General features: G+C 37.7%; 1 protein-coding gene across 4 annotated transcripts in view; it reads left to right on the top strand.

Moving 5' to 3' along the window:
• fam49bb (family with sequence similarity 49 member Bb) overlaps positions 1-26,047 on the top strand; it is a 166,955-nt gene extending 140,908 nt beyond the window's left edge. For all 4 annotated transcript variants that reach the window (XM_028804399.2, XM_028804402.2, XM_028804398.2 and 1 more), the window contains 9 exons: positions 5,891-6,012; positions 6,334-6,439; positions 6,713-6,849; positions 10,676-10,753; positions 12,259-12,375; positions 12,984-13,063; positions 13,677-13,803; positions 21,156-21,226; positions 25,243-26,047. In XM_028804399.2, coding sequence (XP_028660232.1) covers positions 5,891-6,012; positions 6,334-6,439; positions 6,713-6,849; positions 10,676-10,753; positions 12,259-12,375; positions 12,984-13,063; positions 13,677-13,803; positions 21,156-21,226; positions 25,243-25,306 — 902 coding nt within the window. In that variant the 3' untranslated portion in view covers positions 25,307-26,047. The remainder of the gene's footprint in view (positions 1-5,890; positions 6,013-6,333; positions 6,440-6,712; positions 6,850-10,675; positions 10,754-12,258; positions 12,376-12,983; positions 13,064-13,676; positions 13,804-21,155; positions 21,227-25,242) is intronic.
• Positions 26,048-27,530: the final 1,483 nt, after the last annotated feature.

Below are 27,530 nucleotides of genomic sequence, written 5' to 3'. Positions count from 1 at the left end.
TGCTTGCATGTGTTTAGCTTCTGTGTCTGTAAATAAGAGTGCAAGTAACTTTTACCTTAACCATGTTACAAAAAAAAAATGCAAAAGGTGTTTTATAAAACTGGTTTATATTTACACTACTGGTCAAAAGTTTTAGAGCATCGGGTTTCCCAGTTTTTCTTCAAATTTAATCGGTTGAAATGCAATGAATGACCCGAAATGGTGAAAAGGTAAGCTGCAAACTGCCAGAGGTTTAAATTTAAAGTTGTTAAAAACTGAAAAAAAGGAAATTTTTAGAATATTACAAATGGGCACAACTACCCATTATTGTTTAGGGAACAACTAATAGGTTACAACCTACAAATGTTCTGCAGCAATGGTGTGGTGGCTCTGAGGCTAGAGATCCGCACTGGTAATCGGAAGGTTGCCGGTTCGATTCCCGTAAAATGCCAATAGGGACTCTGCTCTGTTGGGCCCTTGAGCAAGGCCCTTAACCTGCAATTGCTGAGCACTTTGAGTAGTGAGAAAAGCGCTGTATAAATGCAAAGAATTAATTATTATTAACAATAAAAGTAAATTAAGCCTTATAAGTTGAAGCAAACAATTTGTACAGGTGTCCCAACATCTGTTGATTACTTAAAAAACCCCTGTGCATCTTAAAGCAGAGTTGGAACAGACTGTGTTACTACACTCTGAAGTGCTACATGGACAGTGTTACACTGTAGAATGGCAAGAAAAAACGGCAATTAACAAACGAAATGAGAGAGAGCGTTATTACCCTTAGAAGTGTAGGCCTTTCATTTAGATAAACTTCAAAAAAAAAAAAAAAAATCCACGTGTCACTGAGTCCAGTGGTGTCCTATACAATACCAAGGCAATTGGGAACTGGTAGAGCCTCTGATAGGATGAGATCTGGCACAAGTCACAAGCCAATCATAAGATAAGTTTCTTAGGGTCACCAGCTTGCGTGATCACAGGCGCCTCACAGCACAACAGCTTCAAGCACAGCTAACAGAGCAGGTCAAAAAAAAAGTGTCAGTTTGTAATTTGAAGAGGAGAGTTTGTGCTGTAGGTTTGACAGGGCGAGTGGCAGGAAGAAAGTCTTTCTTTAAAGGACAAAATAAGGCCTTGAAATACCAGCTATGAACTACTGCAGAATGAAAGAAAGTCTTATGGAACGAAGAATCAAAATTTGAAATCTTCAGTTCATCAAGCAGGGTGTTTGTACGCCATTGAGTTGGTGACCGGATGGTTCCTTAGTGCGTGACACCAACTGTCAAACACAGTGGAGGAAGTGTAATGGTTTGGAGATCTTTATCTGGAGGGAGAGTTGGTGACTTGTACAGAGTGACTGGCCTTCTGAATCAAATCGGTTAGCACAAGTGGGCTGCTACTTTGATGAAACAAAACTTTGAATAAAATTTTTACACACTTAATGATTCCTGACTTATTGATTTTATTTGCCATTGTGTTTTTGTTCCGTGCCTTGATTTCATGAAACTTTCACAAGGACATTAAACTATGTGCATTTCCATAAAAGCTGAAAAAAATTGAGGTGTTCTAAAACTTAAGACCAGTAGTTTATTAATGTATAGTGTGAAAATTTAGTATTTTTGGTGCAAGCTGATTTTTACATTTAATGCAGAATTTATTATAGTCTTATGTCTTGCATTGTTTGCCACTTTATCATTACATTTAGACAAAAAAATAGTGTTTCTATGCAATATTACATTTGAATTATTAACTTAAATTTTATTTGGAAAGTACACATTACACTGCTTAATCTCTTCTGTATTATATACTAAATCAGCTTGCCCATAATTGTAAAAGTAAACTTTGTGTGGCCAGCAAACTGCATAAACATGCAACCATTATAAATGCAGCAGGGATTTGAGTGGATGAAATTGAAATGTTTGGTGTAGGTGGGTTAGGGTCCACATGACTCTGGTTCATAATGTAGATTATACTTTAAATAAAATACAAGGTCATTAAAATGTCCAGTTAAAAATCCTTTTAACTCCCTGCTCTGCTCAAGTCACCCATGCTGTTATTCAACTCTGCTAACTTTGTCTATCCTTAACGTGCATTTTTGCTTTTGTTTGACTTAATTATTTACTGTAAGTGTGTTTTAATTTCTCATTGTCTGAAAATATACACATATATTTTTGGAGCCTACTGGTTTCAGTGGCATCTTGGGGTTGGGGGACAGAGGCTTCCCCAGAACATGGAGCACAAGGTAGGAACAACCCCAAGATGGGAAGGCATTTGATTACCACTCAAGCTCATACATACTTGCATATACCCGTATACTGGACCTTCTTGTAGTTGCAAAGTAGCCTGCTCATCTCTGACATTTTGGAGGAAACTGGAATACCCAGAGAAAGCAAAATGTGTAAAACTGTACAAAGATAGTGACCATTTGTACTGTACAGCCATGTGTAGGTATGTATGTGCAGTAACATTATATCAGTGCCTGAAATACAGTGGCATGCAAAAGTTAGGACATCTTTGTTTAAAGTGTCTATTACTGTGAATAGTTAAGTGAGCAGAAGATGAACTGATCACCAAAAGGGATAAACTTACAAGATGACACATTTCTTTAATATTTTAAGATTACATTTTTATTTCCATCATTCACAGGTACAAAATTCCAAAAAATGAAAAGGGCCTGAAGCAAATTTTTGGGCCCCCAACTTGGTCAGTACTTTGTCAAGTATTCCAACTTGCAGACACTTTTTGTAGCCAGCTATGAGAGTCTTTCACTTCTTACTTGGGGTGCTTTTGCCTATTCGTCCTTGCAAAAAGCTTCTAACTCTGCCAGATTTTTTGGCCGTCTTGCATGCACTGCCCTTTTGAGAGCTCTCCACAGATCTTCAATGGTGTTTAGGTCGGCGGACTGTGAGGGCCATGGCAAAACTTTCAGCTTGCACCTCCTGAGGTATTCCATTACAGTAATCCCTCACTTATCACGGGAGATAGGTTCCAAGGCCGACCGCGATAACTGAATTTTCACGAAGTAGGGACACCATATTTATTATTTAACGTGTATTTGGACGTTTTTAAACCCTCCCTGTATTGTTTACAACCCACCCTTTACTCTATTAATAACAGGGACAACTGCTAAGCAATATGAAATCGGTAGATAAGTTTACACTTACTGTATAGCGAAGTACACGTAGCTATATATGACGTGATGATGGTGATGAATATGCTGCGCAGTAAAAATGATGACGATGAAAGTGATAATCCCCTGAATGCAGTAGCAAGAGCACGTTAATGCTGAATGAGTGAGATGAGACTCCCTGGTTAATGCAGCACTCCGTCGCTGAGCCAATCAGCAGCACACAGGAACTTAACTGCGTGCTCTGATTGGGTAGCTTCTCAGCCATCCGCCAATAGCATCTCTTGTATGAAATCAACTGGGCAAACCAACTGAGGAAGCAAATACCAGAAGTAAAAAGACCCATTGTCTGCAGAAACCCGCGAAGCAGCGAAAAATCCGCGTTATATATTTAGATATGCTTACATATAAAATCCGCGAAGTCGTGAATCCGCGAAAAGTGAACCGCGAAGTAGCGAGGGATTACTGTATAGATTTGGAGATATGTTTTGGATCATGATCTTGTTGTAGGACCCATCCTCTTTTTAACTTTAACTTTTTAGAGAAGGTGTGATGTTTGCTTCCAGAATTGCTGGTATTTATTTATTTATTAGATAGATAGATAGATAGATAGATAGATAGATAGATAGATAGATAGATAGATAGATAGATAGATAGATAGATAGATGGGATTAATAAAGTATCTATCTATCTAAGGGGAAATTCACAGTTTGAAACCATCCTTCCCTCTACCATTGACATGTTCCCTATGCCACTGGCTGCAACACAAGTCCAAAGCCTGATCGATCCACCCCTATGCTTAACAGCTGGAGATGTGTTTCTTCCTGGAATTCAGCAGCGTTTTTTTCTACAAACATATCTTTGCACATTGTGGCTACAAATCATCAGTCCACAGGACTTGTTTCCATAACGCATCAGGCTCATTTAGATTTTCATTTGCAAACTTAAAGCACTGAATTTTGTGGCTAGGACGTAGGAAAGGTTTTTTTTTCTGCTGACTCTAATATGAAGGTCATATTTGTTGAGGTATTGCTGCACAGTAGAACAGTGCACCACCGCCCCAGAGTCTGCTAAATGTTCCTGAAGGTCTTTTGCAGTCAAACAGGGTTTTTTATTTGCCTTTCTAGCAATCCAACGAGCAGTTCTTTGAGAAACTTTTATTGGTTTTCTAGATCTCAATTTGACCTCCACCATTCCTATTAACTGCCATTTCTTATTAACATTACGAACTGATGAAACAGCTACCTGAAATGCTTTTCTATCTGCTTGTAGACTTCTCCTGCTTCTTGAGCCTCAATTCTTTTATGTTTCAGACTGCTTAGCAGCTGCTTAGAGGAGCCCATGGCTGATTGTTGGGACAAGGTTTGAGGAGTCCAAGAATGTATACAGCTTTGATATTTGCATCACTTGGGGTTTGCTAACGAAGACTGTGAACAAGCCATAGCCCTAATGAGCTGGTGAAGTTCTGAGACCTCAAGTATCTTGGGGTGCCCAAAGTTTTGCATGGTGCTCCTTACCTTTTTTCACTTTACAGTTGTACAAAGCAAAAACAAGACGCTAATCTTGCATAAAATACTAAAATGAAGTGTCATCTTTAACCTATGCCTTTTGGGGATCAGTATTTACAGTAACAGACATTTTAAGCAAGGGGGCTCAAACTTTTGCATGCCACTCTATATATGCAGTTAAAGAGAAGCTTAAAAGTTTTTTTTTTCTGATATTAAATGGTAACCAGCTATAGATTTTGGGCCTATAACCAACGTGGCGGACATATCAAGTTTCATTGTTTTTCTTTTTAGAGTTTGACATATTTGAGGATTATGCAGTTGTTTTAAGATATAACATTTTTTATCCTGAGTCCACATAGGTTTCTGTTTTAGTTATAACTTTTTTGAATAAAAAAACTGCAAAGGTACTCTTAAACACAAAAACACAAACAAAATAACACAATAATGTATATATCAAAAGGAACTTTTTATGCAGGCTGTTCATTGTAAAGGTTTTGGCAAATACACTGCCCTCAATAATGTTTGGGACAAGGCCCCATTTTTCCTTGAATTGCCCTTCTATTCAGATGTGATTAAAAGTACAGATTGCAGACTTTCATTTACCCGTTTACTTCAGATGCATATTTTGTAGTTCATATTTTCATGATTTTAGATGCCAATTCTTTTAAGCTTACTTAACAATAGAGAGCACACACAGCACCTGTGGAAACATATTATTCATCCATTGAGGCTGCGGAATGCCAATATATAATGTGATGCTACAGAAAGGTTTTTCGCTTGCTTCAGGTTATAGTTAGGTTTATTGAAATACTGCAATACTGTGATTAATCAATATGGTGATCTAAGTGCACTTGAATAGTGGTTCATGCCATTAGCCTTCTATATGGAATTCATTTTCGTGCAAGTTTCCTCCCACATTCCTTAATCAAACTCTTCTCAGTTGGCGATGTTACACTGGTCCAGTACGAGTCATGGTGCTATCTGTAATTGAGTACTGCTTTCTTTTGGGTGTTTTCTTACCTTGTGCCCATGTGCTCCAGCTCATGTAGTCTTGACCAAGAACAAAGCAGTTTTAGCAAATGAATGGATCTGAAGCACAGTTTCAGAAATTTCTTCAGAGGTCAGCATTCTGGCTTTTTTGCAAACTTTTGTTCATGCAATTTTCTGTTTAGTTTATGTTTACCATGCAGCTTATAAAGGTGGTGTAGTATTCTGTTGATGTCTTTTTAAACTTCTGTGATTGCATTTTTTCCCATATTTACTTCAACAATCCTCTGTTCAGATGCACAACCCACTGAAGCTGAACGGGAGGTATGGAACCAAGTGAATGTAGTATTAAAAGACGCAAGGGGTATTCTGGATGATCTCCAAGCATACAAAGGGGCAGGAGAGGAAATAAGAGAGGTAGGCAGGATGCATATTATGGAAAAATGTACAAAGCACAATTTGTACGTTTGTTGAATTTACTGTTTTTGTTACCATTTTCACATTTTTTAATTCATGGTTATGTTTGTCTTTAAGCTATATTGTATATGTGGGGCTGGGTTGTGTGTGTTTGATTTTTCAATATTTTCTGAGCTAAAGATACATGTGTTTGGGATGTTGTGAAAGTATGACTTGATGTGTGGATTATACAAAACAAGTTACTAATTTGATTTCTGCTCATAGTCGTCATTGCATAACCAGTAACAGCAGTGTCTTGTCTTTTTATTATTTCTAATAAAGGCAATACAACATCCAAATGATGATAATTTACAGGAAAAAGCATGGGGTGCTGTGGTACCATTAGTTGGAAAACTAAAAAAGTTTTATGAATTCTCCCAGAGGTTAGGTAAGCAAGTTAGTTACTTGTATGAAATTAAATTAATGACACAGTATTAATGTAGTATATGCATATTTATAGACTTAAATTTTTAATTATCAGGTGTCTACGTTTTTATTATATTGCCTTGAGTAATATAGTTTTTGACCAAACATACAATAATTTAAACAAAATGAATGTTTGTGAAGTACATGTTTTGAAAAAATTTATGTACAGCTGGTTTTAAACGTGTCCAGTGTTCATTTTCATTTAAATCTGTTTTTTTTTTTTTTTTTTTTGCAGAGGCAGCATTGCATGGCCTCCTTGGGGCCTTGACCAGTACGCCTTACAGTCCCACTCAGCATTTAGAGCGAGAGCAGGCTCTTGCTAAGCAGTTTGCGGAAATTCTGCACTTCACTCTCAGATTTGATGAACTCAAGGTGAAATTCAGTTTAATGAAACCTTGTTACAACTAGCCCAAACTGTCTTAATCATTATACAGGTTTATGTAGGGTCATTATTGTCAAATGTACAGAGTACCCTGAAATTCTTACTTGCTTGTGCTACTCAACATGCTTTACAGCTACTTTACTTCCAAACGCATGTCTTCTCCATCTGAAAATTCTTGGCAGCAGGTTTGTAGTGGCAATGTATGGAAAAGATTTAGAGGTTTATGTTGACACATTTCCATCGACTAAGCAATGTACAGAAGTATTTAACAAGCAAAAACTGAATGCTAGATTATATCATAAAAACTGCTGAATTTAGGTCAAGGGACGTTTTGCTCAAACTATGTAATGCAATTGTAAGACAACATCTAGAGTACAACCCCAATTCCAATGAAGTTGGTACGTTGTGTAAAACGTAAATAAAAACAGAATACAATGATTTGCAAATCCTTTTCAACCTATATTCAATTGAATACACTACGAAGACAAGATATCAAATGTTCAAACTGATAAACTTTATTGTTGTTTTGCAAATCTTCACTCATTTTGAATTTGATGCCTGCAACACGTTCCAATAAAGCTGGGACAGGGGCAGCAAAGGACTGGGAAAGTTGAGGAATGTTCAAAAAACACCTGTCTTGAACATTCCACAGGTGAACAGGTTAATTGGAAACAGGTGTTTGTCATGATTGGGTATAAAAGGAACATCCCCAAAAGGCTCAGTCGTTCACAAGCAAGGATGGGGCGAGGTTCACCGCTTTGTGAACAACTGCGTGGGCAAATAGTCCAGCAGTTTAAGAACAACGTTTTTCAACATACAATTGCAAGGAATCTAGGGATTTCATCATCTACTGTCCATTATATCATCAAAAGATTCAGAGAATCTGGAGAAATCTCTGCACGTAAGCGGCAAGGCCAAATACTAACACTGGATGCCCGTGACCTTCGATCCCTCAGGTGGCACTGCATTAAAAACCAACATCATTCTGTAAAGGATATTACCACGTGGGCTCAGGAATACTTCAGAAAACCATTGTCAGTTAACACAGTTCGTTGCTACATCTACAAGTGCAAGTTAAAACTCTACCATGCAAAGCGAAAGCCATATATCAACAACACCCAGAAACGCCGCCGGCTTCTCTGGGCCCGAGCTCGTTTGAGATGGACTGACGCAAAGTGGAAAAATGTGCTGTGGTCTGACGAGTCCACATTTCAAATTGTTTTTGGAAATCATGGATGTCGTGTCCTCCAAGCCAAAGAGGAAAAGGACCATCCGGATTGTTATCAGCACAAAGTTCAAAAGCCAGCATCTGTGATGGTATGGGGGTGTGTTAGTGCCCTTGGTATGGGTAACTTGCACATCTGTGAAGGCACCATTAATGCTGAAAGGTACATACAGGTTTTGGAGCAACATATGCTGCCATCCTAGCGACGTCTTTTTCAGGGATGTCCCTGCTTATTTCAGCAGGACAATGCAAAGCCACATTCTGCATGTGTTACAACAGCGTGGCTTCGTAGTAAAAGAGTGCGGGTACTAGACTGGCCTGCCTGCAGTCCACACCTGTCTCCCATTGAAAATGTGTGGCGCATTATGAAGCGCAAAATATGACAACGGAGACCTCGGACTATTGAGCAACTGAAGTTGTACATCAAGCAAGAATGGGAAAGAATTCCACCTGCACAGCTTCAACAATTAGTGTCGTTTGTTCCCAAACGCTTATTGAGTGTTGTTAAAAGGAAAGGTGATATAACACAGTGGTAAACATGCCCCTGTGCCAGCTTTTTTGGAACGTGTTGCAGGCATCAAATTCAAAATGAGTGAAGATTTGCAAAACAACAATAAAATTTATCAGTTTGAACATTCAATATCTTGTCTTTGTAGTGCATTCAATTGAATATAGGTTGAAAAGGATTTGCAAATCATTGTATTCTGTTTTTATTTACGTTTTACACAACTTCCCAACTTCATTGGAATTGGGGTTGTATTATGTGAAGTTCTGGCCACTGTGGTACAAGAAAGAAAGACATAGCAGTACTTGAAGCTATGTAGCATCCCAAGTCTCATGGGCAGACTCGGTGAATTAAGCCTGTTTAGTCTCAAGCAAAGGAAACTGTGTCCTTAAAGACAATGCCAAAGAAGATCCAGCACCATTCTTTTAGTTTAAGAGTGAATCACATACTCAAAAGGACATCAGTGGAAATTAAGGGGAAGTGCATTTAAGACTGAAGCCAGGAAGCTCTTCTTTACCCAAAGAGTTATGGGACTCTGGAATAGATGACCAAGACATGGAGTTGAAGCAGAAACATTGTCAACCTTTAAGACAAACCTGGATGAGAGACTGGGAAAGCTTAGCTGTTAGCTAAATAAAAAGGCTTGATAAACTGATTGGTAGGCTCTCATTTGTCAGATTTCTTATGTAAGGCACAAAGTGATTACCAGTCGGAGGGTTGATTAAGTAAGTCCTTTTTAATGGGGCCTGGATATTTACCTGTTCCAAGTAGGTAGCAGAATGTCTGCTCACATTAGAATTCCACAAAAGCCATTTATAATTTAAGTAGATTTTCAAGTTATGGGTTGTATTTAACAAAATCATCAAAGTGGAATGTTTACAGCTATAATCACAATACCTGAAGTCTCCTATCAAAGCTATAGAATATCCATTAACTTAGTTGACGTTAATATTGTCAGAAATTTTTAGTGTGTGTATATATATATATATATATATATATATATATATATATATATATATATATATATAATATATATAAATAATATATGTATATGTATATATGTATACGTGTATACAGTAATCCCTCCTCCATCGCGGGGGTTGAGTTCCAGAGCCACCCGCAAAATAAGAAAATCCGCGAAGTAGAAACCATATGTTTATATGGTTATTTTTATATTGTCATGCTTGGGTCACAGATTTGCGCAGAAACACAGGAGGTTGTAGAGAGACAGGAACGTTATTCAAACACTGCAAACAAACATTTGTCTCTTTTTCAAAAGTTTAAACTGTGCTCCATGACAAGACAGAGATGACAGTTCTGTCTCACAATTAAAAGAATGCAAACATATCTTCCTCTTCAAAGGAAACAGAGAGGAATGCAAACAAATCAATAGGGCTGTTTGTTTTTAAGTATGCACCGCTGGTACAAAGCTGTTGAAGGCGGCAGCTCACACCCCCTCTGTCAGGAGCAGAGAGAGAGGGATAGAGAGAGAGAAACAAAGTCAAAAATCAATACGTGCCCTTTGAGCTTTTAAGTATGCGAAGCACCGTGCAGCATACTTAAAAGCTGCACACAGAAGGTAGCAACGTGAAGATAATCTTTCAGCATTTTTAGACGAGTGTCCGTATCGTCTAGGTGTGCGAACAGCCCCCCTGCTCACACCCCCTACGTCAGGATCACAGATAGTCAGCGCAAGAGAGAGAGAAAGAAAAGTAAGCTGGGTAGCTGCTCAGCCATCTGCCAATAGCGTCCCTTGTATGAAATCAACTGGGCAAACCAACTGAGGAAGCATGTACCAGAAATTAAAAGACCCAATGTCCTCAGAAATCCGCAACCAGCAAAAAATCCGCGATATATATTTAAATATGCTTACATATAAAATCCGCGATGGAGTGAAGCCGCGAAAGGCGAAGCGCGATATAGCGAGGGATCACTGTATATAATAGAGAGAGAGAGAGAGATAATAATTATGCCCCATTTTCTTACTAGTTTATAGGTCTATATAACTATAAATGGGATCACTTAATAGGGCACTCTTAATAGCTCTGATCAGCAACAATAATCTTTTTGCTTTTTTTTTCCATAGATGACTAACCCTGCAATACAAAATGACTTCAGCTATTACAGAAGAACTTTGAACCGCATGAGGATTAACAATGTCCAGGTACATTTCTTTAAAACTTCTGTTATTGTTTTTAGAATAAGTACAGTTTCTTAGGAATGTGTATTCATCATTGTTTTGGTTGCAATGGTTAGTGCAGCTGCCTCACAGACCCAGTATCCTGGTTCAAATTACACACCCTAGGTTATTGTCCTTGTGGAGTTTGCCTGTTCTCTTTGAGTCTGCTATGGTTTTCCTGCAGGTACATTAGGTTAGCTGTCAGCTCTAACCTGGCCCAGTGTCACTGTATGCATGAGTATGCCTTTCAATAAACTGATTCCTATCTTAAACTGAAGTGCCGTTGGAATCGGATCTGGATATCTGCAACCCAGAACTGAATTAAATGCATTTAAGAATTCCTTACAATTACTTTTGTCCATACAGTGCTTTGGAAAAGAGTTCAGCCCCAGAACCATTTTCCAATTGTAATGGCTTATAAAATATTTAAGTAGAATTTTTTTTTTTTCAGCTGATCTACAAAGTAGTGTGTGTAATGCCAAATCAAACAAAGTTTGAAAGGTTTTCAGATCTCTGTTATATAGGGAGGTCAGTGTTGTGAGGTTTATATCCATACCCTTTGTAAATCTAGTGGTAACTTTGCTCAGGTGCAGTGTATTTTGGTTTTGCAGAGTCACCTTACTAACTTGCCCCAAATGTTTAATGGTCTTCTCCTGTGTAGGAAATGGGTAGTTCACCTGTTTTCAGTTAATTTAAGAAGGTAAATCTCAAAGCAAAACAAAATAAAGACAAATTATATATATATATATATATATATATATATATATATATATATATATATATATATAAAAAATAATAAAATTATAGAGGAGCACAGGAAGGGTACAAGACCATCTCAAATGCACTGAACATACCTTAGATATCAGTAAAGTCCATAATACATAACTGGATTAAATCTAAAACTACAGCCTCACTGCCAAGGTCAGGCTACCCCTCAAGAATGGCATTTGTCAGAGTGGCTACTGTGGTGTCAGTTGTCAATCCTGACGGAGTTGCTGATGTCAGTAACCACGATTTTGGGTGGAGTACTTGCAAACTATTGACATGGTAGTTTTTGGAATTAAATTTAATGGTTTACCTTTTTCTTTCATTTTTGTGCAGTGTTGTGAAAACAGATTGTTTGATTTACTAATCAAACTTTCCAGGCAAATTGATTTATGAATCTTATGTTATGACAATCATTTATGTGGAAAGCAGTTGGGAGCCAGATATTTTTCCAGTATTGTATGTATACACACACGTATAGATTGGTCAAAACAGTGTGTAAACAATTTTAAAACTGCTTTTGCAGTTTCGTTAAAAAATACTGTGGTTAATTTATTGTTGTTTTTGGCAAATCAAAGATAACTACAGGCATAACCCTTAGGTACAGTAAGAGTGCTATATTATATGCATTATGTTAGTAGATATATTCAGTATTACAACATTTTTTATGATAAAAGAAAAAAAAATCATGTTTTCTTCTGTTACTGGTTTTCTATTATATATAGGCAGAGGGAGAAAATGAAGTAAATAATGAATTAGCTAACCGAATGTCCCTGTTTTATGCTGAAGCAACGCCAATGCTAAAAACTTTAAGTGATGCCACAACAAAGTTTGTATCAGAGGTGAGTACTGTGTAAGCATTTCAAATGCATATTAAGCTCTTCATTACACATTTTTGCACCATATTGTGACCCTACTTTATATCGGGTTAAGGCCGGTGATAGAAAATTTCTTAACTTGAAGTATTTTTTGCACTCAAGTCCTGTTTGATGTTATAATTAGAAGCTGTATGTTTTTTTATTAAAAATAAAATATGCATGTTTCCCACATCTCTGTAATTTTAATGAATTTCAAGGATGCAAAGCATGTTATGACAATGTGATGACAAATATTTTCTTTTAACCTAATGTCATGTATTTACTCTTATGGAAATCGTAATTTAATACAAGGATTGTATTAGTATGCAGTTATTATCTATGCAAGAATACAACCTCATGTATATAACTAATAAATTGATATATAATGCGTGTGTGTATAACATCCTCAATATACAGTACTTTTAGACTTTAGTTAAAGAGTTTACTGTAATCATTACTTTTTAAAAAATGGACGAAAGGCATTTAGCGTATGTTTACAATATATACATGTAGAATCTTTGTAATAACATTTTGGAATGGTTTTTATAATTTCTGTTTAGAAATAACTGATTATTAGGTTCTTTTATTTGCAGCACAAAAACCTGCCAATAGAAAATACCACAGACTGTTTAAGCACAATGGCCAGTGTATGTAAAGTCATGCTGGAAACGCCGTAAGTCTGAATCCTCGAAACTTTATTAATAGTTTAGTTTTCTTTGTTTGACTTTTATAGTATGTATATTTATTTAGCAGATGCTTTTTTCCAAAGCAGCCAACAGATTGTGTGTCATATCTTGTGTACCATTTCACATTTCAGAATTAATGCTGTACTCCTACAGAATTATTTTTCATTTAAAAAAAAAAAAAAACCCATGTGCTACATTTGCAACTATTAATATGGATGTTCTAATAAGAAGTAAATGTTTTAAGAAGACAAAGTTGAAAATAATTAGTATTTTTTATGCAGACCCCCACGACCATGTTCAGAACTAAGTGGGTTAGAAAATAACCGGCTAACTTTAATGGGAGTTTATTAAATGTACTGTATTTGAATTTTGACTTCAAACTATTGAGTATTTTAATAGTGAAGGTAAAGTGATAATTGACTTCTTTTTGCTCTATTCTTTCCTTCTTTGTACATTCTTCCTTTTACTATAAATACGTAATATTCAATAAATTTGATCATTAATTTAGTAGAAAAGACAAAATCATTTCATATTTAAGAACTAGTTAAAGGTTATTGCTAAACTTTTCATTGTATAACTGTAATTTTGTATTTTATTTAGGGAATACAGAAGCAGGTTTGCAAGTGAAGAAACAGCCTCATTCTGCTTACGGGTCATGGTGGGCGTCATAATTCTTTATGACTATGTTCATCCTGTTGGGGCTTTTGCAAAGACTTCCAAGATTGATGTAAGTGCAAAAGATTGTTTGCTACTTTTTATCTAAAGCCAGTGTCGCACATCAACAGTTTTCAGTTGTAACCTTCATATACATAATTTTAAATAAGTTGTACCAGTTGTAGATACTTGGTAGTATGTACTCATGATGATTGTGATCTATATAGCGTGATACCCACTGCGACTTGCTAGGACAAAATCAATTTTCCTTGCAGTAAGTTGCATGTGATAGGTAAGACTCTTGTTTGTGTGAGAATTGACAGCCAATGAGCACTACCATGCATAAAAAGATCAAAGCAGTAACCAAACAAGATAGGCTGCAAGAAAGGGACAGCAGTCAAAGTTTTGTACTGTGCAAACGGAGGCTAGCGTATACGTCGCCTCATTTGAAAGAAGAAAAAATTGGTCCAGTTGTAGCTGAACCCAATTTACCCAGTAAAGGCTTGCTCAATCACTAGGCATGTAAGTTCATGTTCTTTGGCTGCTGAAATGAGGCAACCGTTTGTCCCAGGAAGCGTGCTGAAAAGTCTTAAGGAAAACGTCACTCACTCCCTGTGATTTGAAGTTAGTTTGACACTATCAGAGAACAAAATTCAGCAATTGCAATTGTGTAATTTGCTATGCTTTTGAAGTAGAAATTGTGGAGTCGAGAAGTATGATGCCATATTAAAGTGCCCTTTATGTATGTTTTCCCATTCAGTCAACAGTGCGCAGTATGTAACATTTAAATACTTTAAATAAACTGTACTCAGTGTAAAAAATGTGCCCCCTTTTTTTGCATTTGTTTTTATCTGGATTTTTTAAAAGTATTACTGTTGTGTTAACCATGGTTACTGTCATTAATAAAAACTTAAACTTTGAAAAAACAAATTTGTTGACTAAAATAATAAAAAAAATTTGCTCATCAGCTGTCACTTTTTAGCTACTGTCAGAACAGGTATAAAAACATACATACAAAGCCAAACACATTTTTGGCTGGTGGTTGTGAGAAGTATATGTAATGACCTGTATATTGCTCTCAGTTTTTCAGGTGAGTAGATTTTACAGACATTTAGTGTTTGTCTGTCATGCATCAGTAAATTTCCACAAAGACAAAGATTATATTTTAGAATACTTTAGCAAACTAAAATTGTACAGATACAGGTGAAGATTCACCTTAACACCCATTTTCATCATTGCGTTTCCTTCCACTGACAACACTGATTGCAGTGGCGTGTTGAATCCTCTCCACCTGCATAATCAACAAAGTCTTAGGTCTAAAGAACAAGCACAACCATCCTTTGTTTTTTAAGTTTACAGTTCTGCACCCAAAGAGGAATAGGCAGAGTCACCTCAATAAAATTAGAAGTGACAATAAACAGAAAATATGAACATTAGTTTTGCAGTCATTTTTTTTGGCAAGGTGGGCACAGAAGAGGATGCAAAGTCTCAGGCCATTTCGTACACCCTCGGACAAATGAATCCCATTAATATGAACACTTCCTTGATAAAGTTGTTAGACATTATTAAAGGTGCCCAAAGCAAGCTTTGTCTAGCCTAGCATATCACAGAGCAAATTTTATTTGAAATAAATGTCATTCTGTTAGTGAAAGATACACCTAAAATCAAAACTGAAATTTAACATTCAATAGGTGTTAGTTAGTGTTTAAGAGAAAAATAGAAATAAAAACTAATTCAAAAACTGAAACTAAAATAACCACAGTGTTTACTGGAAATGCCAAATTTTATTTATGTGTATGGTTCTTTTGCTTGGGTATCGTGTCATTATTTATTCAGCTTGTGAGACACACAGCCTGTGCAAAAAGTTGAATCAAATAGTAGGCAACCACAAATGGGTGTGATAAATTAGCAGCACATCAGTTAATTTCTGGTAGCATTAAAATGTTCTGATAATAAGGTCCAAGGTAACGTAACATGATTTGCTTACCACATGACTGCTCTTGCTTATGAAATAGTTAGTTTTTTAATTTTATCTGACCTGAAAGCTTAAAGAGAACAATTAGTTTAAGTGTCATGGCCTGGATATACCTAGACTTTGCCATCTTACATATTCTTGGTCAGACAATAGTGAATGACAAAAGGGAAAAATTAGCCATAGGAGCATTCCAGATACTTCACATATTATCTCAAATGCATGAGCACACTTTTAGTAATTTCTTTTGGCAGAAATATTCAGGCCAGGGGTGTTTCTGGCTCCGGTTGTCTTTAAAGAAATGAGTTGACATTGACATTGTTGTTCCCACCAAGCTTAAGTATTACCCTCCAAGAAAACTGGAATGCCAGCAACAAGCAAGACAGACAGACCTTGTTAATAAAATATTTTGCAAGTGTGAGGTGTTATCCACTTTATTAATGCATTATATTAATAAATACTCGGGTCCCTTATAAACCTTTGCCTCATATTAACTTTTTAGTTTGAAATGCTCAAGTATGCTTTAAAAATACCAATTTTCACTTCACTGTCCCACCATTTGACTGTCAGCAAGTACATTAAACATTGCAGAGATCCATACCGTATTTACGGACAACCTCACAATTCTTAATTCGTAACGATTTGCTGGCATGAATTAATCGTTATGCTCCTTGCCATTGTACAGCACTTATAAGAAGCACATTAAATCCTTGTATCAGTCCATCTAGAGCATACTTGATGATCAGGAGGTGGTGTATGTCCAGTAGCCTCAGGTCATAGGAACCAATTAATTTTTCTCAGAAATGCTGTTAAAGCGTGCACCACCAATACACAACCCACAACATCTCATTTACATTATAAGAATGTTTAATTACTGTGTATTAACTGTTTCCAGCCAGGGAGTTGTCAAAAATTGACATAAAGGGTAGGAAGGTGGATTGTGACTAAAGTCTCCATCAAGGGTTGGGTTGACTATAATGTATTTTGTGGTCATCTCTGCTAGAAGGCTGAGAAATACTATATTTAATTTCTTTAGTTGGTGTAAAACGTAATGCCCCAGTTTGAGTGTGTTTGTGCTTGTTTTGCCCACATATTTAAAGTTTTGTACCATATTGACTGCAGAAACCTTAATTACCAGTTGGAGAGGCTGTAACTGCTATTAATGCAAGACAATGACTATGTCTTGGTTGTACTGAGGACCAACTTAATTGGTAGCACACCAAGACACAAGATGAGACGCTTCCTTTCTGTAAGCTGTTTGTTACCATTAGTAGTTAGTCCAATAATGGTACTTTCATCAGCCAAGTTAACTATTTTTACTGAAGGATCAGTCATTGGTTATACAAAGAATAAGGTGGGGGGAATTACAGTAATCCCTCCTCCATCGCGGGGGTTGCGTTCCAGAGCCACCCGCGAAATAAGAAAATCCGCGAAGTAGAAACCATATGTTTATATGGTTATTTTTATATTGTCATGCTTGGGTCACAGATTTGCGCAGAAACACAGAAGGTTGTAGAGAGACAGGAACGTTATTCAAACACTGCAAACAAACATTTGTCTCTTTTCAAAAGTTTAAACTGTGCTCCATGACAAGACAGAGATGACAGTTCTGTCTCACAATTAAAAGAATGCAAACATATCTTCCTCTTCAAAGGAAACAGAGAGGAAAGCAAATAAATCAATAGAGCTGTTTGCTTTTAAGTATGCGAAGCACCGCCAGTACAAAGTTGTTGAAGGCGGCAGCTCACACCCCCTCCGTCAGGAGCAGAGAGAGAGAGAGACAAAGTCAAAAATCAATACGTGCCCTTTGAGCTTTTAAGTATGCGAAGCACCGTGCAGCATAGTTAAAAGCTGCACACAGAAGGTAACAACGTGAAGATAATCTTTCAGCATTTTTAGACGAGCGTCCGTATCGTCTAGGTGTGCGAACAGCCCCCCTGCTCACACCCCCTACGTCAGGATCACAGATAGTCAGCGCAAGAGAGAGAGAAAGAAAAGTAAGTTGGGTAGCTTCTCAGCCATCTGCCAATAGCGTCCCTTGTATGAAATCAACTGGGCAAACCAACTGAGGAAGCATGTAGCAGAAATTAAAAGACCCATTGTCCGCAGAAATCCGCGAACCAGCAAAAAATCTGCGATATATATTTAAATATGCTTACATATAAAATCCGCGATAGAGTGAAGCCGCGAAAGGCGAAGCGCGATATAGCGAGGGATCACTACACACAGCTTTGAGGAGCACCTGTGCTAGTAAGGAGACAGTCTGAGAGGTGGAAGACCATACAAACTTATATTTCTGTCAGTTGAGAATTTTGAACTTTCAGAAGACAAACAATCAGGGAGCTGCTGAAATGTCCCCAAGTGTGAGTTAAGAGAGATGTCACCTTACAAATTCCAGCCTCTGTCATTTGAAAAGAATCTCCAAAGGTTGATACCTGAGAGCCTACAGACTACAATACAAGAAAGGTGGTTATTTCCAATAATCATACTCTGATGAGTGTGGAGACAGAGAACTTTGTTTTAATTTTCCCTTTGACTTGCCCACACATTGCCATTTCATTATTTTCTAACCAATTGTGTAAACAAGGAGAATGAAATGCAGTAACAACAGTAGAAAAACCTGCTTGGGTGTTGTGATGCATATTGTTAACAGTGTGCATTACCACTGCATGCACTTAGTTGCTCTGAGGTATTATATTTGCTTCAGAGTTACCATTTATAGGATCTTCATATATTTTGTAACTAGACAAAGAGCCCGTTTCGACAACGTAGGATGAAACGGGCACAAGTTTGTGTCAGCAGTGTATGAAGAACAAATGATAAGTAACGAAGAAGTTGTTTTGTAATGATTGTAGTCCGCTTTACTCATTACTGTACAGGCTTGTACTGTTAGTTGATGAATTTTCCAGGCCTATAGTATAATATTGAATGATGAATGTTCCAGTACAATATGGAATAGTAATAAGTATAAGCACCACAAACCTGATATAGGTGTATTGAATGAATGCGTAATTGAATCAGAATGCGTAATTAGGCCTCGAGCTGTAGTCGAAATCGCCTTTCAGGCCTCTAGAGCTTTAATCGAAGTTGCCGTTCTCTTTGAATTTTTGCGGCCGTAAATCCGCCGCCTGCCGCGATGTTGGGGTTGGATGTCGGTCTCGTAAGGTTTTTCAAGCAGCTGCACAGAAGGCGACTGCGCATTCGGCTTCAGACGGACGTGAGTGAGTGAGTGAGGAGGCAGGCGAATTATGTATTAAGATTATATTTTTTCCACAAATTGAGTAATTTTCTTATCTTCCACAAAAAATGAGCTTTTCAAAAAAGATGTTCAGCCTACAGCAATGACAAAAAAAATGAAAAGTTCAATTTCAAAAATATTAATCAATGAGATTATTCAATTTTACTGGGTTTTTCAGGCAATTTATACAGTGCATCTGGAAAGTATTCACAGCGCATCAGTTTTTCCACATTTTGTTACGTTACAGCCTTATTCCAAAATGGATTCAATTCATTTCTTTCCTCAGAATTCTACACACAACACCCCATAATGACAACGTGAAAAAAGTTTACTTGAGGTTTTTGCAAATTTATTAAAAATAAAAAAACTGAGAAATCACATATACATAAGTATTCACAGCCATTGCTCAATACTTTGTTGATGCACCTTTGGCAGCAATTACAGCCTCAAGTCTTTTTGAATATGATGCCACAAGCTTGGCACACCTATCTTTGGCCAGTTTCGCCCATTCCTCTTTGCAGCACCTCTCAAGCTCCATCAGGTTGGATGGGAAGCGTCGGTGCACAGCCATTTTAAGATCTCTCCAGAGATGTTCAATCAGATTCAAGTCTGGGCTCTGGCTGGGCCACTCAAGGACATTCACAGAGTTGTCCTGAAGCCACTCCTTTGATATCTTGGCTGTGTGCTTAGGGTCGTTGTCCTGCTGAAAGATGAACCGTCGCCCCAGTCTGAGATCAAGAGCTCTCTGGAGCAGGTTTTCATCCAGGATGTCTCTGTACATTGCTGTAGCCATCTTTCCCTTTATCCTGACTAGTCTCCAAGTCCCTGCCGCTGATCCCCAATCCCCACAGCATGATGCTGCCACCACCATGCTTCACTGTAGGGATGGTATTGGCCTGGTGATGAGCGGTGCCTGGTTTCCTTCAAACGTGACGACTGGCATTCACACCACTGAGTTCAATCTTTGTCTCATCAGACCAGAGAATTTTCTTTCTCATGGCCTGAGAGTCCTTCAGGTGCCTTTTGGCAAACTCCAGGCGGGCTACCATGTGCCTTTCTCTAAGGAGTGGCTTCCGTCTGGCCACTCTACCATACAGGCCTGATTGGTGGATTGCTGCAGAGATGGTTGTCCTTCTGGAAGGTTCTCCTCTCTCCACAGAGGACCTCCGGAGCTCTGACAGAGTGACCATCGGGTTCTTGGTCACCTCCCTGACTAAGGCCCTTCTCCCCCGATCACTCAGTTTAGATGGCTGGCCAGCTCTAGGAAAAGTCCTGGTGGTTTCGAACTTCTTCCACTTACGGATGATGGAGGCCACTGTGCTCATTGGGACCTCCAAAGCAGCAGAAATTTTTCTGTAACCTTCCCCAGATTTGTGCCTCGAGACAATCCTGTCTCAGAGGTCTACAGACAATTCCTTTGACTTCATGCTTGGTTTGTGCTCTGACATGAACTGTCAACTGTGGGACCTTCTATAGACAGGTGTGTGCCTTTCCAAATCATGTCCAGTCAACTGAATTTACCACAGGTGGACTCCAATGAAGCTGCAGAAACATCTCAAGGGTGATCAGGGGAAACTGGATGCACCTGAGCTCAATTTTGAGCTTCATGGCAAAGGCTGTGAATACTTATGTACATGTGCTTTCTCAATTTTTTTTTATTTTTAATAAATTTGCAAAAATCTCAAGTAAACTTTTCTCACGTTGTCATTATGGGGTGTTGTGTGTAGAATTCTGAGGGAAAAAATGAATTTAATCCATTTTGGAATAAGGCTGTAACATAACAAAATGTGGAAAAAGTGATGCACTGTGAATACTTTCCAGATGCACTGTATATATGTGTATGTAAATGTTACATGCTCTCTAATTTAATAGTAATTCAGTAGTTAAGTAGCACTATGATTCTGTACTTGGCAAAGAGGACTACTGTATAGACTATAAAAATTTTAGCTGAAAAATCCTTTAACCTGCATAGTTCATGTTTATTACAGCTGCATCCCTTGCCACCTGAACAGAGGAATCAGGATATAAAATACATATTAGTAGATTTAACATCCTTTAATTTTTTTTTTTACATGATTAGTAATGTTTCCCTTGAGCAGATTGTATTGTATTTTCTTTTAGTGGTTGTTTTGTGTTTGCTTTTTTTTACAGTTTATCACAGCCATTTTTTCTTGTTTAGGATCAGTAATGTTTGTTTTTGTTTTTTTCCTCCTAGATGAAAGGGTGTATTAAAGTCTTGCGAGAACAGCCTGTAAACAGTGTAGAAGGCCTACTTAATGCTCTCAGGTATGTGAATTTACAGATGGTGGAAAAAAGCACTTTTTTTTAGCAGGTATATGGTGAGCGGGTGAATAAACTTAAAAAAATGCATTCTTATAGATTTGGTTGGTTTGTTCTTTTTTATATACTTATAGCTGTTTTAGATATCCATCAACCTGTTTCCTGACCATTTAATCCGATATTAGTGCAGTCTCCTACAGCTGTATCTGATGTACATTTTTCATAAATATGGGTGCAGGTTGATTCAATTTGATTTGGTGAAAAGAGACCAAGCAAGTCATAAGCAAAGAAGCTCCTTCACTTTACTGTACCACCAAGTACATTCTGGAGGTCTATTTGCAACCCAAATATATGTATGGGTATCATGAAGCTATAGCGATCCTATGTTTCTGTGGAGGGGTGTCTACCATTATATCAGTGGAAGGAAGGTTTGTGTTTTGACAAATATTTTATATAAGAGGCCAAATATTGCACCTAAACCAACCAAACCATTCCTGTACATCATTGGTTAAGATTCAGAATGCTGTGTAATATTAATTGCATTTTTAAGAAGCTTTTAGTAACACAGATGTAAATAACAAGGAGAGCAACAGCTAACTGATATCCTTTGTGTGCTCTTTGTAAAGTATCTGCTTCTGTAAATCATTTTGGCCAAACTGAGGCATATGGGACTGACCCAGTCCTCAAAACACTGATGACGTTGTTTGAAAATGTACATCTTCAATTTTAGTAACATCTGTAGCTTATCTGAAGCCACTTAATAAAATTAAGAGTAAGAGCTGACTTTCAATTAAGTAACAGGATTGAACAGGGCTGTCAGACTGATTGTCCCTATTCTAAAATAATTCTGAATTATTTGGCAAAGGTCTCATTAAATGGCAAAAGCTAGCATTTACTTTGTTACCTTGCATGAACTTTGCATCTTATTAACTCCAATCACGCTATGCAGCACTGCCTTTTTTTTTTCAGATCTCTTTTTGCTCATCACTTCCATGACCAGCCATTTTGTCTTTTTGAATAGTTAGCTTGTTGATTTAATTTGAATTTACAATCACAACCTTTCACAACATACTTGTATGTTCTCACAAATGCAAATGGAAAATAACTTAATAATTCTAATGTTCCTTTTATTATACCTCCTGCTTTTAAAGAGACTTTTCAGTGTCAGCAGTGCACATTTAGTTAACTCAGCCAGCACTTAGTGTCTCTGTATGTGGATGTTGGTTTGAACCATAATACCTAAAACAAAGAGGTACGATTAAAAATATTAAAGCAACTCGCTTTGAGTAAAAAATATATATATATAAATGTAGTTCGGCATGGTACAACCCTTGTGGTTCGTAAGGTTTTAACCTTTTTTTCATGCTTATTTTATGGCTTGCCATCTCAAAAAAAAAACTCTACACCCAGCTTTCAATTCTAGACTGAAGACAAGTGGATTGTGCAGACACTTCCCTTTTATGGGGGTTCAGTTAGGTAGATTTTATTGTCCCAGAGGGAAAATTGAGTGGGCACCTGCATTTACATAACCCTTCCCAGAGTGCCACTATGATTTTTTTTTTCTGCACAGTAGGGGCTGACTTTTGTTTTTGCTGTTACCACACTGCCAATGTTACCATAAAAATACAGTATTAAAAAAAAAAAAAAAACAAAAGTATCAATGTACATGTGACAGCTAGAATCACTGGCCTAAGTTCAAATACATGAAAATATTTACTTCCAGTCGATTCTTGTTATCCGTTTAGCTTGTGTTCCTCAAAGCTATCACAGAAATGAAAACCGTGAATACTGAAGCATTGACCCAATGGGAAAAATAAGGTTAGGTTCTGGTAAACCCTGTTCACTATACACGTCTGCTACCCTTTACCATAAACACACAGTTTTGTTTGACAAACACCAGCTAAGCCCATTACAATGAGTTTATGCTTAGGAGCACTTGCCGAAACACTTTCTTTGGAACTATGTTTGCTGCCATTGACTCAATTTATCTGAAAAATAGTGTAAACCACTGAGAACACATGTAACATATTGTTTGGAACAATTAGTGTCAGAGGTGTTTGTGATTCCTCAGGTTGGTTTCATGGCTTTATGAGATACCTCGGTTTGCTTCTACCCTTTGGAGTCTATAGTTGCCATTGTTCAACATGAGGACAGGAGTTGTGCTAATGAAAGTCAAAGAAGCCATTTCGAGGCTGAAAAACAAGAATAAAACCATCGGAGACATCAGTAAAACCTTACAATGACCAAAATCAACTGTCTGGTAAATCATGAAGTAGAAAAAATGTACTGGTGAGCTCAGTAATCACAAAGGGCCTGGTAGGCCAAGGAAGACCACCACTGCTGATAACAGGAGAATCCTCACTGTAGCTCTGGGTGCATAAGGCAGGATCAAGCACGGGTAAAATGCGTGCTGAAAGAATTCTCTCAGTCCAACAGTTTGTTTTAAAAGAATTAGTGAAAATTCAAAGCAAAAAATCCACACAAGAATAAAGAAAAAGGGTTGTTACACAAGTAGAATAAAAAGCAAAAAAAATATGTGAGAAAGTGTTTATAGAAGAAACTTATCTTCTCTTGTCAAACCTCAGTTGTTTCTATACTTAAAGATGCTTTAATTTGTCTTCAGTACTTTCTAACATATGGCACTGCACATTTAATAGAGCACGTTAACTTTCATATTATTGAGCACATAAGGCACGGTTTAAAACTATGTGCCCTCCATGCCTTACACATGGCAAGGCAAGTCACTTACTGAAACTATTCTATAGTGAAAGGGGCAAAAAGTTGTTGGAATATACCAATTCAATTCAACTTGTGGGGGTTATCAGAACCTCACATAGACTATACACTAATATTTAGGCATGCATTTAATATAGTTTAAATAACTAGCAAATGGCTCTTAAACTCACTATGGTAAAGAAAAAGCCAGAACCCGTCTTCAGGAGACAGATGTGGATGTGTAAGGAGAAGATTTCATGAAGAGAAATCCAGAGGACACACTGCAAGGTGCAAACCACTAATTATCCAGCAAAACAAGATTGGCCAGATTACAGTTTGTGAAAAAGGACTTCAGAGAGCCTGCAGAAGTCTGGAATAAGGTCTTGTGGAGAGACGAGACAAAGATGAACCTCATCAGAATGATGGCAAGAGCAAAGACCACCTCATGTATTAAACATGGCAGTGATGGGGGGGTGTTATGATTTGGCCATGTATGGCTACCACAGGTCCTGTCACACTTCACTGATGATGGAACTGCTGACTGCAGTGGCATAATGAATTTTGAGGTGTGTAGAAGCATCTGATCTGCTCAAATTCCAGTAAATGCGTCCACATTCACTGGATGGCTCCTCATCCTTCCACAAGATAATGAACCAAACACACTGCTGAGGATACACAGGAGTTTATCAAAGCTAAAAACTGGAAAATTATTGAATGTCCAAGCCAGTCAACCAATTTCAATCCAATTGAGCAGGATTTCCATATGCTGAAGAGAAAACTTAAGGGAACAAGCCCCTCCAAAGCAAGCAGGAGCTGAATGTGAGTACATTAGAGGCTTGGCAGAACCTCACTAGAGAAGACCCTCAGCACCTGGCAATGTTGATGAATGGCAGACTTCAAACAGTCATTGCATGGTGGGGATTTGTGACAGAGTCCCAAATATGACCGCTCTAATAGACCTGCCAGTGCTGAAATGGGTGTTATGTGACAGAAATATGTGCAAATCCCCTTAAATTAAAGTTTGCAGTGTACAGTACACCTTAATCACGATATCTGAATTGCTGGATTTGTAACTTTTAACTGTGGGAGCAGAAGGTTAAATCAAGGACAAATGGGTCTTTGCTCCAAGCATCATGGAGGGCACTGTATCTGTATGCCATTTTCATTAATGCATAATAATCATTAAGATTAGGGTATTCAAGAAATGTGTTTATTAAAGACATATTTGTCTTATTGTTTTATAATTGCCTGTCATTATCAGTTAGTAGCAAAAAAAAAAAAAATTGTTTTTTTTCCTCTCTTACCAGGTACACAACTAAGCATTTGAATGATGAGACTACCTCCAAGCAAATCAAGTCTATGCTGCAGTAACACCGACTCCTTGGGATATAGCGCCTTGACTGCAGAAAGACATGGGAGACAGTATTCCCTTATGGCTGAGATGCACAGATTGTTTTAATATAATGAAATTGCTACCTTTTTTTTTTTTTTAAATAAAAAAAAAAAAGTTTATTGCTCTTAAATTAAGCAGATATCTTCATTTTCCGTGCCAAAATTTTGTTCAAAAAAGTGAAAAAAGTTAAAGAAAACTGTAAACCTAAATGTTTTATGTTTCAGAATGGCCATAATGCAAGTGGCAGCTAATGATGCATACTCCGGGGGATTGTCTGCAAAAGGGGTAATTAATCGACTTGAAAGTAAAAGACTTCAAGAAAAAAAAAATATTTTTGTTTCAACTAATATTTAATACTGCTTTTTCAGCATGACAGGATTGCCTCTCCGCTATTTAAGAATTAGTGCATCTTCATTTTTTTTTTTCTAATTCTGATTTGTGTGAACATTAAAAAAATAAATCTGAAATTGTTTAAATTATGTGTTTTGTTGTACAAGAGGTACCCAGCACAATGGAATTCAGATTGTAATGTTTTGGATTTTTTTTTTATACTTGTGTTTTGTTTATTATTATTTTTGTATGAGTGTGTGTTTTAAGTTGACCTTTAATTTGATAACTAACTTTAAACTGTGATGTGTGCGTAACAGGAAAAATGCGTATGCATGTACTTATAAAATGAATGGCTGTGGAATAAATAAAAAGCTTTTGTTTTTCTAAAACTGATATTGTGGGTTCTTTTAAAAAATGAAACATTTTCAAATGTCAGTTATTTACTGTATTTATAAATTCTGTTTAGATGCTTCATTTGTTTTGTTTTATCAAACTTCTTTTTTTTATTATCCAGATTGTGAAAAAACACAAAACGGTTTTTCAGCAGCACTCTATCACTCAAAATCGTCATCTAACCGTGCAGAATCCAAGTCATTGACAATACGCAGCATATCTCTGGCAGAGGGTTTCATTAGATAGATAGATAGATAGATAGATAGATAGATAGATAGATAGATAGATAGATAGATAGATAGATAGATAGATAGATAGATACTTTATTAATCCCAAGGGGACATTCACGTACTCCAGCAGCAGCATACTTATACAAAAACAAATTAAAGAGTAATAAAAATGCAGGTATAACAGACAATAACTTTATATGTTAACGTTTACCCCCACCCCCCACCCCCCCGGGTAGAATTGAAGAGTCGCATAGTGTGTGTGATGGAGGAACGATCTCCTCAGTCTGTCAGTGGAGCAGGACGGTGACAGCAGTCTGTCGCTGAAGCTGCTCCTCTGTCTGGAGATGATCCTGCAGTGGATTCTCCATGATTGACAGGAGTCTGCTCAGCGCCCGTCGCTCTGCCACAGATGTCAAACTGTCCAGCTCCATGGCTACAATAGAGCCTGCTATCTAATTTGTTTCCATTTACACCTGTGTGGATTCATCCTGCACTATTTGGCTTAATAAAATGCATACGGGAAAAATGTGACAGACTGAAAAGTAGGCAGTGTGGTGTAGTGGTTAAGGCTTTAAACCCTGAGGTAGTGAATTTAAATCCCGCTACTGACCCAGTGGGATCAGGAGCAAGTCACTCAACCTGCCTGTGCTCAGAATTGGAAAACCAGAAGAAATATAACCGGTTGTATCATGAATGCTAACAACAAGCCATGGATTACAAGTGACTTCAAGGGCCTTTTGAACCAGAAGAAAAGGGCTTTTAATGGCGGTGATCAGCATGAGCTCAAGCGCGTGCAGAAGGAACTCCGAGTCCAACTCAGGGCGGCGAAGGAGCAGTACAGGAGAAAGCTGGAGCAGAAGTTGCAGAATAACAGCATGAAGGAAGTGTGGGATGGGATGAAGATCATCACTGGCTGCAGCTCAAAGCGGGGAGCCACCATCGAGAGAGACGTGAAAAGAGCAAACCAAATAAACAACTTCTTTAACAGGTTTGACCACCCTAACCCACTCTTACTCTCACCTCGGAGTACTGCACCCTCCACACATCCTTCTGCTGATACCAGCATAGGAAAGACATCCCCACCCATAATTACAACAGCGCAAGTGAGCAGAGAGCTGAGGAGACTACATGCCAGCAAAGCAGCGGGTCCAGATGGAGTATCGCCACGACTGCTGAAGGTCTGTGCATCGGAGCTGGGGGGTCCTCCTCAGCGCATCTTCAACCTGAGCCTGGAACAGGGGAGAGTCCC

This window comes from Erpetoichthys calabaricus, chromosome 6 (assembly GCF_900747795.2).
Source record: "Erpetoichthys calabaricus chromosome 6, fErpCal1.3, whole genome shotgun sequence".
NCBI lineage: Eukaryota > Metazoa > Chordata > Cladistia > Polypteriformes > Polypteridae > Erpetoichthys > Erpetoichthys calabaricus.
The sequence above is the reverse complement of the archived record's forward strand: the minus strand, read 5'-3'. Positions and strand labels throughout refer to the sequence as shown.